Consider the following 15,044-nt stretch of genomic DNA (forward strand, 5'->3'; position numbering starts at 1 on the left):
GGTTCATGACATACATCGTTGAGCCACTCTTTGAGAGGTGGGCCCAGTTTACAGGCAACACTCCCCTATCTGAAAATATGCTAAACCATCTCAGGAGGAACAAGACCAAGTGGAGAAGTTTGCTCCACAAGCAACACAGCAGTAGTAGGAGCAATGACCACTCAGGCCAAGTGACTGGCAGCCAGGAACAGACTTTAAATGAAGAAGAGACTCCTTAGTGGCAGCTTTGCACTTTTCCTTCTAGCACTGCTATCTCTGTCTTGGTCACAGCAGCAAACAAGGTCCCGGGGAGCCAGGAGCCTGTTGGCAACACCGTGCAAAGGGAAGAAATGGCAAAGCTCTGAGGGTCCTCACGAGCAGCCCACAGTTCTGCTGGGTTTCTTTCTGATCTTCACGTTCCTCTCCCCCTCTCCATTCTGCGCATGCCTGATGCCATTCGCCACTCCTGATCCCGAACTGCCCCAATGCGGAGTCCCAGTCAGCATCAGGGAAGCCAGGCCATGAAGCAGGGAGGATCACTGAGAGAACAGGGGGCACAGAGAGGCACTTTTGGTCATCTTTTCATTTACCATGAGTCATATTGTGACATATGTATATAGGCCCAGAGCACCACCACCTTTCCAGGCTGGCAGCTGGGCTGCACATTAAACCACCAGCATCTCCAGCATCCAGAGGACATGGACTGAGCAGGACAGTGCTCACAGAGGGCAGAGAGTCGGGTTGTTTTAGTAGTTAAAAACCTTTTTAACTTTTGTATTCTGTGCACTAAACAACAGATTCTATAAACCTTGGACTGAAGTTACTCTCCGTATACACACCTCCAGTGTAACAACGCTCGTTTTGGTAATCATTTTTATGCCACTTTGGGTAAAAGACGGGCATCTTCTCATTGCAAGGAACAGTATTCCCTCGCAGCCGAAAGGGAAGGTGTAGTACAGTCTAAACCTTTGAAACACGAACAGATCTATCTTTTGAGTACTGTTTCAAGTTACCTGTTTATATTCATGTGTACATTTTCTGTAAATACAAAGCGCTACTGATTCCCATGCCAAAATACTGGAGTACTGTGGGATGATTGCTACCTGTAAAAACATTGGCACTGTGAACAGAATACTGTTAGTTTTAATACAAGAGAAAGCATTTGTAAATATGGTATAGAGTTTATTAATATACACCATTGTTTGTGGATAAAAGCCTTAACTTTCAGCATCCTTCATCTTCTGATAGCTGCCAAAATCATATGATTATGAGATTCAATTCTGAACTGCCTTTCCACTATCCAAGGTGTATCAAAGGTCATTAAGGAATGAAGTCTGGCAGGATAACTTCTTGAAAACTTCAAACACATTCCATATGGGTCCGTGTTGTTAATCCATGGCACCTTGCACATTCAGTCTAGGCAAATGTTTTCACAGAGCCTGAAGTTTTAAGTTCAAAAAAACCCCCAAGCCCCACAGCAACACCACATGCTTTGACAGTTCAACCTGATTACCATTTATTCAAGAGTGTGAATTTTTACTAAATAGCTTAGTGATCTACAAAACGATCATTCTAATAGTTCTGGAGTTTGGCTGTTTTCTCCAGAGATGTTGCAGTGTAGCTGATTTTTTTCCCCACATTCCCTCCTTAGATAGTCAGCATCAAAATGCATTTGTATTTTTCTTTTAATTAAAAGAATACTTCAACTGACTTCTTAGATTAGTCTCAGTCAATGAAGGAAAAAAATGTGTTGCAGTCAGACTATTAAGAAAAATCCTCTTAGCTGTCATAGTGGCTGAGGAATTTTCTACGATCTCATGTTTGTGAAAGACACTTGGCCTTAACTATGCCATGAACAACCTCAGTTTGGAAAGTCTTTATTAAACTTCACTTAAGCTTCCACCATTTCAATGAGATTGTATTCTCAGACACTACTGCATTGCACCGAAGGGATTGTCCCCTGCTCCTCTGCCCCCAGGAAGAATAACTGCATTCAGGTGAAGTACAGCGTTGTTGTGAACCCCCCGTGCATCCAATCTGTACAGCTGCTTTCCAGAAGAACAAGCAGGTACGGCCAGGTAGTCACGTTTGGATAGTCACCTTTGGATGTGAAGACCTTGAAGAGGCTGACAAAGAAAGAGCTTTTTAAGTTGGTGTTGGAGAAACATGAAATGTTTACTCATAAAAGTGCAAGGGAAAATAAATTACATTTTTCTCAATTACAGGGGATATTGCGTTGATGAGAGAAAGTTCATGCTCATAAGGTGACTAAAGGAAAATAAAAAGCATGAGTTTAGTGAAGGATGATCTACTCCACTAATTCTTTGTGTGTATCTTCAGAGAAAAGAGGCTGAAACCCAGTGAAGTAGGAAGGTGCAAAGCACAGTGAGCACACGAAGCACTCCAGCAATGTTTTTCTGCCCCCCCACTGTCATGTAAGGTACAACTAGTAGAAAACCTCCTCTTCCTCGCACTAATCTAAATGAGATTCACGTAATAGAAGGACCACAGCAAGCAAAGGGCACTCGAGAGAGTTGTAGTAGATTTAAATTTTTTCTAACTACAGGACATAAATGTCTTCTTAACCACATGGGGGTGGTAGGGGTGGAAGCACCACCACTTTGCAGCTTTTTAGGTGTACCTTTCCTTCTGACAGATGTAGGACAATTATTAGGACATTACATGAGCGATGTAATGTGCTGCTTAGAAGCACTTAAGTCCATACAAAAGGATGTGATTTCCCATGTTTTATCTTTTTACTGAGAAATAGAAGCCCTTTTCCATCTAGTTCAAAGAATTTTTAAAAAATGTTCTGAAATTTAGTTAAACCCAGCGTCTAGCAGCATAAAAAGCTCTTGACAGAAACCTGTTGAGCTGTTTCTGAAGAGCTTCCCGAAAATAGGTCCAACAGGAAGGCTTAGTGACAAATCAGATTTTGTTACAGCCACCTTAAACCCCAGCCCTTTTCTACAAGTGGAACCTATGGGGTCCATTACAAGTTTGTTCTTACCAAGTTAAAAATTCTCAACTTTAAAAAGCTGTTCTGAAAATTATCAGGCTGTGGGGGATTTTGGTGCACTGAACATACCTGCTAGATTTCCATCACCTTGTCTAATGAAACAGTGCTTTAAATTGGTTCAGAGTGGCCCCAGCAATGCTTCTGTGCTTGTGAGCCAAGCCCATTACACAGGTTTGGACCTGGGCCAGTTTGCCTCAGGTGCTCCAGACAGAAGTGCTGGGAAAGGTTAGGCTGTGGCAGCCAGATCCCCTGGGGTCTGTAATGCAAAATGCAACCATTTGATTGCCCGTAGAAACCATAACAGGCTGCAGCCGATCCAACAGCACCAGTGCTCGGCCCATGCAGTTGTGACACATACTTGGTATTCTCTGGTTTGGGGGGCATTTCTGCACTGGGGTTTCACTGCAGGATGCCAACAGGCTGCTGATGCACAAAATAGTAAAGCGATGCAGATAACACAGATCTTGGTGGTGTCAGCCCTATCAGCCACTTTACAGAAAGCCCTTGTAAATTATTTTTCCTTCTTACTTGGGCCAGTGCAGCTGAAAGATTTTCAAGTTTTCAAACTGAGTTAAGGTTTTCGTATATGGAAAACGGAAAAAAGCTGTGAAAAGCAGGATGTTAAAATGTTTTTATGCCTCACAAATGCAATTCAATTAAAATCTAGCTCCTCTAAATGAAGATTTCATACCATCTAAGAGGCAATTCTGTATAATAACAACAATAATAAGTGATAATAAGTGAAAATCTTAGGCTGGTTAAAATAATGCATACATATGCATTAAGTAAAGATTTTACCTACCATTGTGATTTTAAGTGTCAGTGGTCCAGCCACCAGTCAAATGGAGAATAAAAGGACTATTGGCAGCATGTACCTTTGGAATACAAGGAACAAAGAGGAGTAGCTGAGATTAAGTGGAGTCCATGGAGGAAAAACAAAAAAACAAAACACATGATCTGCAGTTGTATCTAAGATAATCTACAGCACAGGTCAATTGTTTTTGTATAAACTCGGTTTTAATGAAGAAAACCAAAGTCTCCCCAACAATTAATGAGAAAGCTGTAAATGACATAAGGCTGTTGTTACACTCCATAGCGATCTCACCAGCTCTTGCAGTCTGTGGTTTAAATTTCTGTTAAAAGTTTGCATCAAATTAGACACAGAAGGCACACTTAGCCCTTCCAAATGACTTCTCCTCAGAAAGGAGAAACTCAAGTAGTCACAATTTTATTTTCAGGTACCAGCCAGGGTACCAGCCATAATTTATTACCTTATATTTTAAGTCACTCAGCTGTCCATAAAGTATGCCCATTTCCCTCCTGATGCCACCACGACCCCCGTGGCCCACAAAAATCAGTAATTAAATTTGAATTAAAACCCTGCAAATCCAGAAAAAGCCACCCCAAAAAACAAAACGAAAACACAAGGCATGCTTCATGCCATGAATATGTATTCAAATTACTTTGATTGGTGCAAACTGTTGCTCTATTATTTGTTTCTATAATCCATCCAATATTTTAGGTACATAAACTTTAAGTGCAGAGCATAAGCTTGACTTGGATGTAAAATATATTCTGCTTGTCTTTGAATTCAAGATTGTATATGTCATGTTTATTGTAAAGCATTTTATATATATATATATTCACATATCTTACACAGTTCTATGGGCCAAACACTGGTCCCCCCAGCTTCACTGGGACCAAGAATCAGCCCCCATATGTGCGTATATATGCCATATGCATCATTCTGAAAGGAAGCACTAGATTGTGTGAAAATGCTGTGACTGCTATGCAGTGATGCCAAGAGACTAATTGTATCTTTTTTAACATACTGCTGTAAGTATTCATCATGTCAAAGAATGACAACTAATAAAAAAAATTAAAAAAAATAAGAGTGAAGTGTCCCAAGTTCTTTGGTAAAAGCCAGTTCATTGAAGGATCTCCTTTGTTTGCAGAAGACATTCTGGTTTGGATGCAGTGGGGTTTTTGCTGCTTGTCATTCTCTCACTGCCTCTCCTTCCTACCAACAGAATAATCACTTTCCTAGTACGCTATTTCGCTATTTCTGAGAAGAACTTTTCTCTAAATTTCCCCTTAGGCTTGCTGTATGAATATAAATGGAGTTCCCAGTAAGGAAAGCATTTCCATGTAATTTTCCTAAGCATAGAGTAGAAGGATTTTCAAACCCCAGGGAAAATGTTTCCCTGGTTAAGTACTTAAAGGAGAGTTTTCTTCTACTATTGTTTCAGTTCCAGTAATGAGTTCTCCTTAGGATCATTGGTCAGTTTTAATCTCCATTTTCTCATTTCTCAATTTCAGACCATGTTATTTATATGTGCAGCATGGCAGAGCCTTGTGAAGTTTAATTGAAAATATGAGAAGTACTGCTGTTCTACACTGATAAGTATTTCTAAGTGAGAAATACTTGTCATCATTGATGGATATCACTGCAGGGACTCTTCTTGACTTTGACAACATTTCTAAAGCCAAAATTCATTTGTACCTCAAAGTGTTCAATAACAATACTCACACAGTTCATGCCATGCAAATAGTACAGTTGAACCAAATATGGGAGCTGGAAATAGATTTTGTTTCAGTGCTATTTAGCCAACATTTTAAATTTAAACTTTTCTAAAAAAAAAATCCACTCTTCAGAATCACAGTGTTTTCATGTGTCCCCCAGATGCAAGCAGAACTGCAAAATAGATTTTAGAATGAAGCCCCCTAGAGATCTGTCCTGTATAGGGTTGGAGTTGTGATGGTTTCCCCAGGAGCAGTTCTTCATGGTCAGCATTGGAAAACTGCTCCATTTTCCGTAACAGATTTAACAGTGTTATTTTCAAGTACAGCTAAGTCAATACATCTTCCCACTCTGCACAGGCACTGTCTGGATGGAGGCGGATGTTTAATGGTTCAAAACAAAAAATGCAGACCAGCAAGTTAAAATGTATCAATGAACAGCAAAAGAAAAATTAATTGTATGGCAATATTTTTGTCCTGGGTAAATACTTAACTATGGTTTAAAGTTCAGGTGAAGAATCTTGGGAATACAACTATTCATCAAGAGAAGAAACAGTGAGATATGTATGTGACAATCAATTATGGGACAGATAAAATGAGTGTGGTTAGAAAATACCTTGGGTTTTATCAACAGAGCAGGTTTATGGTGTCCCCAGTTCTACACTTCTCAGTCTTTTAGTGATGTTGTGTACAGTACAGTCTCAAACAGCTGTTTAGGGACAGACAGACTGAAAATGAATCACGGGTTAGAGAAGAGATAAAGTGGCTCTGCCACTAAAACCAGTGGATCATCTCACTGTATCCTGGGCTTGTTTGGCTCTTAGGCAGAGTTGCACTGAACACTATGCAACACCTTAATCCATGACAATTGGATTTTGCTACCAGCAGCAGCACTTCCTAAAAGTTACCTTGGGTGTCTATGCAGCACCATGCAGACCTAAACACACAAGGAAGGATCGCAACAGCAGATTAATTTCATGTCAGATTTTATAGTACTACAATTTAGAGAGAAGATTTGAATTCTGTACCCTACAAAGCTCTAAATATATTGTACTAGGTTAGGAAGGGGATCTGGGTGTCTTAAGAAGTCGTAACTAAAATGGAGTATTAGAATTCATACAAACAGAGGAGTTGTCCTGTTATTTCCAGCACTCCTACCACCCAGAGATAAATTCAATTTGTGTATCAATCATCCCTCTCTAGAAAGTGCAAGTACAAGAGTGGGAAGTGCAAAGGGTGGCAAAAAGCAATTTGAATCACGAAAAACCTCGAGGAAGGAGAGAGAGAGGAAAAAATACTGCAGCTTCATTAGTACCACCTATAAAAAAAAACTCAGAACATTTGGGCAGACTGAGAGCTTCTGCTTTCCCCAAATCAAAACATGGGTAGAACAAAGTACAGCAGTACATATGGAAGTTGCTGCCATAAGAATATATTAACCTTTAACCACATAGAAAAGCTTAAAAGATTGAAATTTAGATGAAACAAGAAGGGAATTCCTGATTACAAATAAATATTACTAAAATCGTAATCCTGAAGAAAATACACTTTAATACTTAAATCCACCATTAGTTTAAAATGATGCTTTCCTGACCTACTCATGCTGCTCAGCAGCTGTTACATTCCAAATCCAGATTTTCCATTCATATGTGCAGAGGATTCCTATGAGCTTAGCTCATACATAAGCATATTTATGAAAGAAATACAGCTACCAAAAAGAAAAATCTAGTGCTACACCTACACATGTATTTGATGCCCAGCCTCATTTCTACCAACACCTGCAGACAAACTCAGGGGCTATTCCACGTCAGGCAACCAAAACGCAAAGAAACTAGGAAGCACTGGAACATATGGCAGATTCAAGGGCAGATTCAACAAGAAAAAAAGCATTGTCCCAAAGATCACTTTTTTGTACCTCCCATGCTTTGTGCCGGATAAATATATTTCAAGTCAACCTCTAGGAGGAGAAAAAATAGATACATTGGTATCATCAGCTGAGAGACCAAAACATGAGTGGAATTACTTTGTTTAAAAAAAATGTACTGTTTTGCTGGGATGAGGTTCCATGTAGGTGACAAGTAGTTTGGGACATCGCCACTACCCTCTGTGGTACCTTTGCATTTGTTTCCCTCAGTGTATCAGGAAAGTCACTGCTACCAGCTCCACCATTTCCGCATGGGATTAAGGAGTGGCCATTTGCACTTTGGTGCTTTGAAGTCCCTTGTATCAGCACTAAGGCTGAATTAAGGTGCTCACAGATGTGCATGGTAACTGCCCCGGCTCCCACATGGAAAGGAAATCTTCCTCAACACTGCCACTGCCTGAAGACTGCCTAAGTAAAGACAGGTATTAAACAAATCAAGAAACACAAATAAGATTTGGGATGGGTACATCAGCCACTCAAAATGGCTAAGTGACACTGGCATATTGGCTTTAGGTGCATAAAGGTGTGTACTAACAGAGCAAATACACTTCCTTCATTTATCTGAATTACAGCTACAAAGTAGTACAGAAATTATGTTACCTGAAGATATTAGTCAATTAAAGTGATGAAACTTGCATAAGAAGCTGTGTAGTCAATTTCCTTCTGCACTCAATCCTCACAAATCCTCTGTGCTTGGTCTATCAGGAGTCCTGTCTGGAGATGACTAAAACTGGTTATCAAGCCTCATTTTTACCTTAGATGTCTTGCCCTCATCCCCTCCCCTCTATACCTGATTATGGTCAGCTTCTTGAAAACATCAACTAATCACAAGCAACACAAAAAATAATTTGGTTTGAGAAATGATGGTATTTACTATGATTCCAATCATATGTTATATTCATCTAAAGAGCAATGTGGTTTCTGCCTCCATCTCAAGAGAAACAGGAATTCTTTCTTCTCTGAGATGCTCTGGATTTAGCTGGAAGATAGAAAGATCAGAAACTGCAGGATATCTCATGCAAGAGAGCCATAGCAAGAAGCTCACAGCTCACTTGGACAACACAGCAAGTAAATAAAATTTGTGTGAGCCTTTGCTGTCAGCCAGACATGAGAGGGGCCTACGAGACTGCTGCAACTCAGAAAGGTATTAAGTGGAAGCAAGGACTTACATGCAAGGTCACAACCCCTTTTTTTATTTTCTGTCTTCCTTGATAATTCTGGTGTTCTCCCTACATAAAATGATGGAGGGTTTATTGTAATAATGCCTGGCTTTTTGATTTCAAGACAAACAGCTTCCTGAGGCTCAGATCCACTTCAATTCCCATCCCACTTTTTTATTAAGCATATTTTACAATGGTATGAAATATTTTCTTTTTTTTTTAGAGAGCATTTCACTTCTCCAGTTTTAAGAAAGAACAGTCAATAATATCACTATTAATGTTTGCTTAGGATGAAGCCTAAGAGAAGTGTCTGGACTTCAGCTGCCCTTTGCCAAATCCTCCATCTGCCCAAGACCTAAACATGCTGCAATATAATTGTGTGACCAATAGCCTCCATTTTCTTCTGACCAATTCCACTAATACCTATTTGTTGACAGGTTTTGAAATACAAACCACTAACAAAATGATCTGGCATTTTGACTATGGCAACTCAACAGTCATGCTGTATGAGAAATGCTAGATAGAGATGGAATTTATTTATTTGCACCGTGGTTACATTTCAGAGTGCTCCAGTGGATCAGGAATGGCACAAGGGACACCAGTACTGCTCCCACCACAAGCTGCTATAATAGAAATAACTTAATAACAGATTCACGTTAAAGGTCAAGAAGAAAATAATCACAGATCCTGAAGAGAGCTAGATGTGAAAGGACAGCTCTTACTTTACTGATAAAGGAGCACAACTTCTATGGTTTTGTGGAAAAAGTGACTTGATCACCTCCAGGTGCCTTAAAAAAATCTGTACATGTTGCTAGGGTTTTGGGGTCTTGGGTTCTTTTTTTCTTTTGACTTTATTCCTTTACCAATCCAACTGCAGTTCTTTCTTTCTGATACTTCAGTGTCATTAATTTAAAGGGAGAGCTTACATCATCACTCTTGAGTTACTTGACAGCTTGAAGTTTTGCCTGTGGGTGTTACATTGCTCTCAGGGACATCTTATATAATAATGCAGATGTCATTTTTCAGCTGGCATGGCACATCTACAAGTTTAAATTTTACTGAGATTCACGATAGAGTCTTAAATATCTGAATATCAGCAAGGAGTTCGCACCTTCAAGAGCAGCACAAGTTCCTCTGTGAAATTAAAAGTTCTTTTGAGATGTAAAACAAGTATCATAGTAAGAGCTGTTCTCTTTCTGAGACAACCTATGATAAATAGACTAGAAAATAAACATACGAGGAAGAAAAGGAAGGCACCATTGTCAAAAGGTGACAATTGTTTCACTCCATGGTTGGGTCTCTGTCAAACTAGCATTGGGTTCTACTACAGAGAAGAAATAGAGAAGAGTCACCACTTCCCACTGTGGATGTCATGCTCATTATTGAAATGCACTCTCATTTAAATTATTTTAGTTTTCACTTCCTACAACTGGTTAGTATTACATTTCTCTCTGTCACAGAAAGAGGCTTTTTGCACTTTTTTTAATCTTCATGCATTCACAGACAAATCAGGTCATTCAAACAGATTTTCTCTTTCTGAAATAATACAGTTTGAATGAAACAGCTTTATAGTTTTTCAACTGCCTGTACTAGAATGTACTTTCCTTCTGAAGACCTAACCTGCTATGGCACTATGAATGTGGCTTTTTGCCATCATCCACATCTTCATTATTTCTCTCTATGTAATTACTGGGTTTAATTATCCAAAAATTTTATCACTTATTCATTACTAAAAATATGGAACTGCATTAACCCAGTCCCATTCTCTATAATCTTGGTAGAAACACTTCCTTTCAGTGATTATTATTATCTGCCAGCTAATCAGTTCTACACCCATTTAACATCTACTTTGTGGGTAATAAAAATGCTATATTTTAATTTACGCTATTCTGTTGCGGCTATTTTTGTTAAAGATGATTTAAAACATCTATTTTACACTGCAGTCACAAGAGATCAGTCCTGTTATCGAAGTATTTGCAATCATGCAAATGGATACTATCATGCCGATTTTTTTGCCTAGAATTGACACATGCCAATTGACCAACAGTCATGTGTCTTACCCCACTTTTCTTAAAAAGAAAACTTAGATGACACAATTTTCTGAATTTCTGTATTACTGCGAAGTTTATTCAAAGTAAGTCTGAAGGGCCAGATATGTCCTTCAGCCAGCTTCTTTAGAATTTTCAGATTTAAATTCCTTAGCCATCTGTAGTTCAAAGCTTTTTATTCTAGTAAGCAGAGTTTAACTCATTCCTCCATCAGATAATTACTTCAGTGGTAATTAGTGATCCTGGGATTTTTCTAAGTAAATACATTCCACTTTTCCGAAAATCTATGCAATTCCTAAGTGAGACTTTGATTCATATTTAAGCAATGAAACAGCAACAACTTCCAAATAGAAGTGCCAGGGCCCATTACCAGGTGTGATGTTCATCATCCTCAACCTGTATTGGGCCAGCTATTCACCACTATGGTGCTCAGTCAAGATCTGGCCACATCTCATATTCTTTGAAGCTACTAAGTCTTGACTGTAAGTGAGACCTGTATGCTGGAGGATAGCAAAGGACTTAGTCCTGTGGACAAGATCCCCCATGCCTTTTATTGCACTAGAGAGGAGGAAAAAGGGGGTACATGGAAGAAAAACATTGTGAGTTGGTACAGATGTGTAGAAATAGCTCAAGTGCCTGTGGGTTCCCCAGGCAACTACCAGCTTGGAGCACTGTTACCATGCTCTTTCTCCTAGCAACAGCTCTGAGAGCTCACAAGGCACAAAGCAGGATCTCACGAATTCTGTTTATTTTCCTCGCCTTATGTCAATGTATCTTCAATATATTCTTTTATTTGTGAACTCAAAAACCTAATTTAACATCAAAAACTAGTTCAGTGTTATACAGCTAGGTTATACAGCAGATTATTTGGTAGACATAAGTGTCACTAGCAGCTGCATTGTTCTACTATACTAAATACAAACTCTACTCCTCAAATCTGAAAGAAAAGGCAATGCCACTACTGAGAAATAATAGATGGGCTGGGGATTTGCTAGAAGTCTTGAAAAACAGAGACTCCTCAGAAATGTACCTGGTAAAGCCTTAATAGAATTCTTATACATGCAGATAGTGCATATGAGAGGAACAGACAGAAGCAGCAAACAAATGGATAAAAAAATATTGGAGTGGTCAAATGAACAGATAGGAACAGGGGGTGTTGATAAAGCCCACATTTCACCTGAGTCAAACCAAAGTACAACTTCAAACTACCTATGTTTACTATGACAAAATAGTGAGTTACAAATTATTTTCCCACTGTACATGCTGGTAAGGAGCTCCCCACTTAATAAATTAAAACCAAGAACATTGAGCTTGACACTTCTTCAGAAACACTTCCTTACAAGCAAGGAAAGAGTTTAAAAACAGCCTGGCTTATCAAGTCTGCCCCAGTAGATGACAGTCAAACATGGTATGTAAGTCAAGCAAAAACACCTGCTAGAAAAAGGATGATGGAAAAAGGTGAGTAAAATACCAGACAGATAAAATTGAGTAAGAAACAACAGAATAAACATTAAAAAGCCCCAATATTCTACAGGACAGAAACCCCTCACTTCAGTAGTAGAACACACAGCCTCTGCTATTTCAGAACTATTAACACAGATTCCTACAGTTCTCATTACAGAAAGAACAGGACAAATACTTACAGGCTGTAAACTGTAAGGTGACAAGGCATCAAACAGCCATAAGGCAACAATAACACGAGGAAAAAACTAAAACTAAGCTTACTTTAAATTTCTTCCCACTGCTCCTTTATACCAGCAGCTGTTGCTCAGTGGCAACTGCCTCCCAGCAAACACAGCTGCTGTGTTACGGCATGAGAACTATAAAGTGAAACAGAGAAGCAGTAACAATCAATCCAGTTTAACTTTCCCCACTAAATAAAATACAGACTACCAAAGAGAAAGCACAGATGGCAAGAACGAAGTTGACACTTTGAAGATCGACACTATTGAAGGTTAAAATTTATCCAGCTCTGCAAACATCCCCTCACCCAAATTTATGGATGCACCTAAACTCGTTCAAGTCACTGTGTACATGTGAGGAGCAAAGAATGTGTATGTTTACAGAAGAGCAGTATAGTCTTTCATCTGAAATAAAAAATGTGAATCGCTATGCTCCATAGTCACTTTAACTTTTAATCAGTAAAAAGCAGCATATTTTCACTTGTATAAGCTAGAAGTTATTTATACAAATTTTTGCAGTTCTGTGGCAGAATTCATGATATGTGTACTGGACCACAAAGAGAAACCTCCAATGGCCATTTTACATGGGATAAACAGGATATTTTTTTCAGGAAAAAACTACTGCCAGGTCAAGCTCTTTTCTAACTCACCACATGAAATCTTCAGCCTCTTCTCCCAGAAAATGAAATAGCAGATTTGTGAAGAGAATAAACTAGCCAGGTGTTAACTTTTTATTACTCCAAATGCACATAAATAGAGTTCATTGTAATGCTAGTAAGACAGAACCACCCACCCCTACAATTTAGTGTATATCATTATAAAAATAAAAATATAAAGGGATTAAAATTTTGTCGTGCGACTTTATGCTGACAAAGCAGAATTCCTTTTTAAAGACTTGCAACACAGACACGGTGTGACACTGCTCTCTTGTGGCTAAACACATGCAGTTCATCTGCAAAATGTAACAACTCTATATCAATTATTTTAAAGGATTTTCAAACGTATTTTAATCTATTTATTGCTGATCAGAGGTTTAAAGCAACCAGTGCCAGCTCCACCCCTGCAGACTGTAGTGCTGTTACCTAAAGTAGTCTCTGTTACCTAAAGAGAGAATTCAGACTGCTGCTTTTGCTTCTGTGTCCCATTGAAACCAAAGGCCTAAATTAGCCTTAAACAAAAGGTAAAAATACATCCATCCCAACAACAATGAAAGTCTGAACAGTCTTGATGACATACATAAATAAGCTGTTTTTAAAGCCTACTTTTGCTTTCCAGGGTGGGTGAACGTGTAAGCAGAAATGAAAATGTAAAAGAGGTCTAGAAACATAGCTGGAACAAAAGCACCATGCTGCTTTTCTTTCAGTGTGCAAAAAAACCCCAAACCAATTATTCAAATTCCCAATGCAGAAGGAGAGATCCTGCTGGCAGGATTATTGGGGAAAATAATGAATACCAAAAGAAGGGCCTTTTGATTATTATAATCAAAATTTCTAAATAATACAGCCAAATAATACTGGAAGGTGCAAAATTTCTCTGAAGTAGAAGGACAGCTGTTGGCTTTAGCGTTTACTCACAACACAGTTTTAGATATTGCCATAACTAGCACCACAATTCAAGACTGAGTTCCTCAACAAAGTGTTTCAAGGCATAACTATGGAGCATGATGGACATTGTTCTAAACCACTGAAACATCTACAAACAGCAAGCTTGTCAAAGACCCTTCCAGATTGTGCCTTTCATATTTGGCTAATTTATAAGAAACAAAAGCAGAATCATTTACACAAACAGATACAAGCATTAATTCATGTCATGTTTCTTTTTACATAACTCAAATTACTCTAACAACACATCCACTATTTATGACTTTATAAGATTCTTCCTTTTCTTACAAAAATTCTTCTATACAACTATAAAATACCTGTTCTTTTTGCTATACTGTTAACACAGAGTGACTTCAGCTTCATACTTCAACGTATTTTGAGAAATAATGAAAAAATTCCCTCTTTATATATTGGCAATTTACAGCAGGTATCCTATTTCTGCTAGTTTAGCTCCATACTTTATCTTCAGATCTTTGAAATTAAATTTCCCTTCTCTGGACACGCCCCAGCACCTCAATGTCTTTCTTGCAGTGAGGAACTCAAAACTGGACACAGAACTCAAAGTGTGGCCTCACCAATGCTGAGTACAGGGGAACAGTCACTGCCCTGGTCCTGCTGGCCACACTATTCCTGATACAGGCCAGGGTGCCACTGGCCTCCTTGGCCACCTGGGCACATGCTGGATCATGTTCAGCCACTGCCAACCAGCACCCCCAGGTCTTTTTTTTGCCAGGTGGCTTTCCAGCTGCTCTGCTCCCAGCCTGCAGCACTGCATGGGGCTGTTGTGACCCAAGGGCAGGACCCAGCACTTGGTCCTGTTGAATCTCATACAATTGGCCTTGGCCCATCGATCCAGCCTGTCCAGATCCCTCTGCAGGGCCTTCCTACCCTCCAGCAGATCAACACTCCCAGCCAACTTGGTGTCATCTGTGAACTTAACAAGAATATACTCAATCCCCACATTGAGATAAAGACAGGACTAATTCCTGGGAAATCCCACTAGTGACCAGCTGGACATAGCTCTATTCACCACCACTCTCTTGTCTAGGCTTCACCATCCAGTCAGGTTTTCACAATGCATCCATTCAAGCCATGAGCAGCCACTTTCTCC

The 15,044-nt window shown here is 39.3% G+C and overlaps 2 protein-coding genes across 7 annotated transcripts in view; one reads left to right on the plus strand and one right to left on the minus strand.

Moving 5' to 3' along the window:
* Positions 1–4,890, plus strand: part of PDE7B (phosphodiesterase 7B) — a 172,074-nt gene extending 167,184 nt beyond the window's left edge. For all 3 annotated transcript variants that reach the window (XM_010399373.4, XM_020583646.2, XM_039568187.1), the window contains one exon: positions 1–4,890. In XM_010399373.4, coding sequence (XP_010397675.2) covers positions 1–218 — 218 coding nt within the window. In that variant the 3' untranslated portion in view covers positions 219–4,890.
* Positions 1,471–15,044, minus strand: part of MTFR2 (mitochondrial fission regulator 2) — a 27,585-nt gene continuing 14,011 nt past the window's right edge. For 2 of the 4 annotated variants that reach the window (XM_010399394.4, XM_039568188.1), the window contains one exon: positions 1,471–3,873. The gene's annotated coding sequence lies outside the window, so the exon portion shown is untranslated. Of the gene's footprint in view, positions 3,874–8,042; positions 8,157–15,044 lie in introns of all 4 variants that reach the window. The other 2 variants (XM_039568191.1, XM_039568189.1) reach the window with 2 other exon arrangements.

Source organism: Corvus cornix, chromosome 3 (genome assembly GCF_000738735.6).
Source record: "Corvus cornix cornix isolate S_Up_H32 chromosome 3, ASM73873v5, whole genome shotgun sequence".
Lineage (NCBI taxonomy): Eukaryota > Metazoa > Chordata > Aves > Passeriformes > Corvidae > Corvus > Corvus cornix.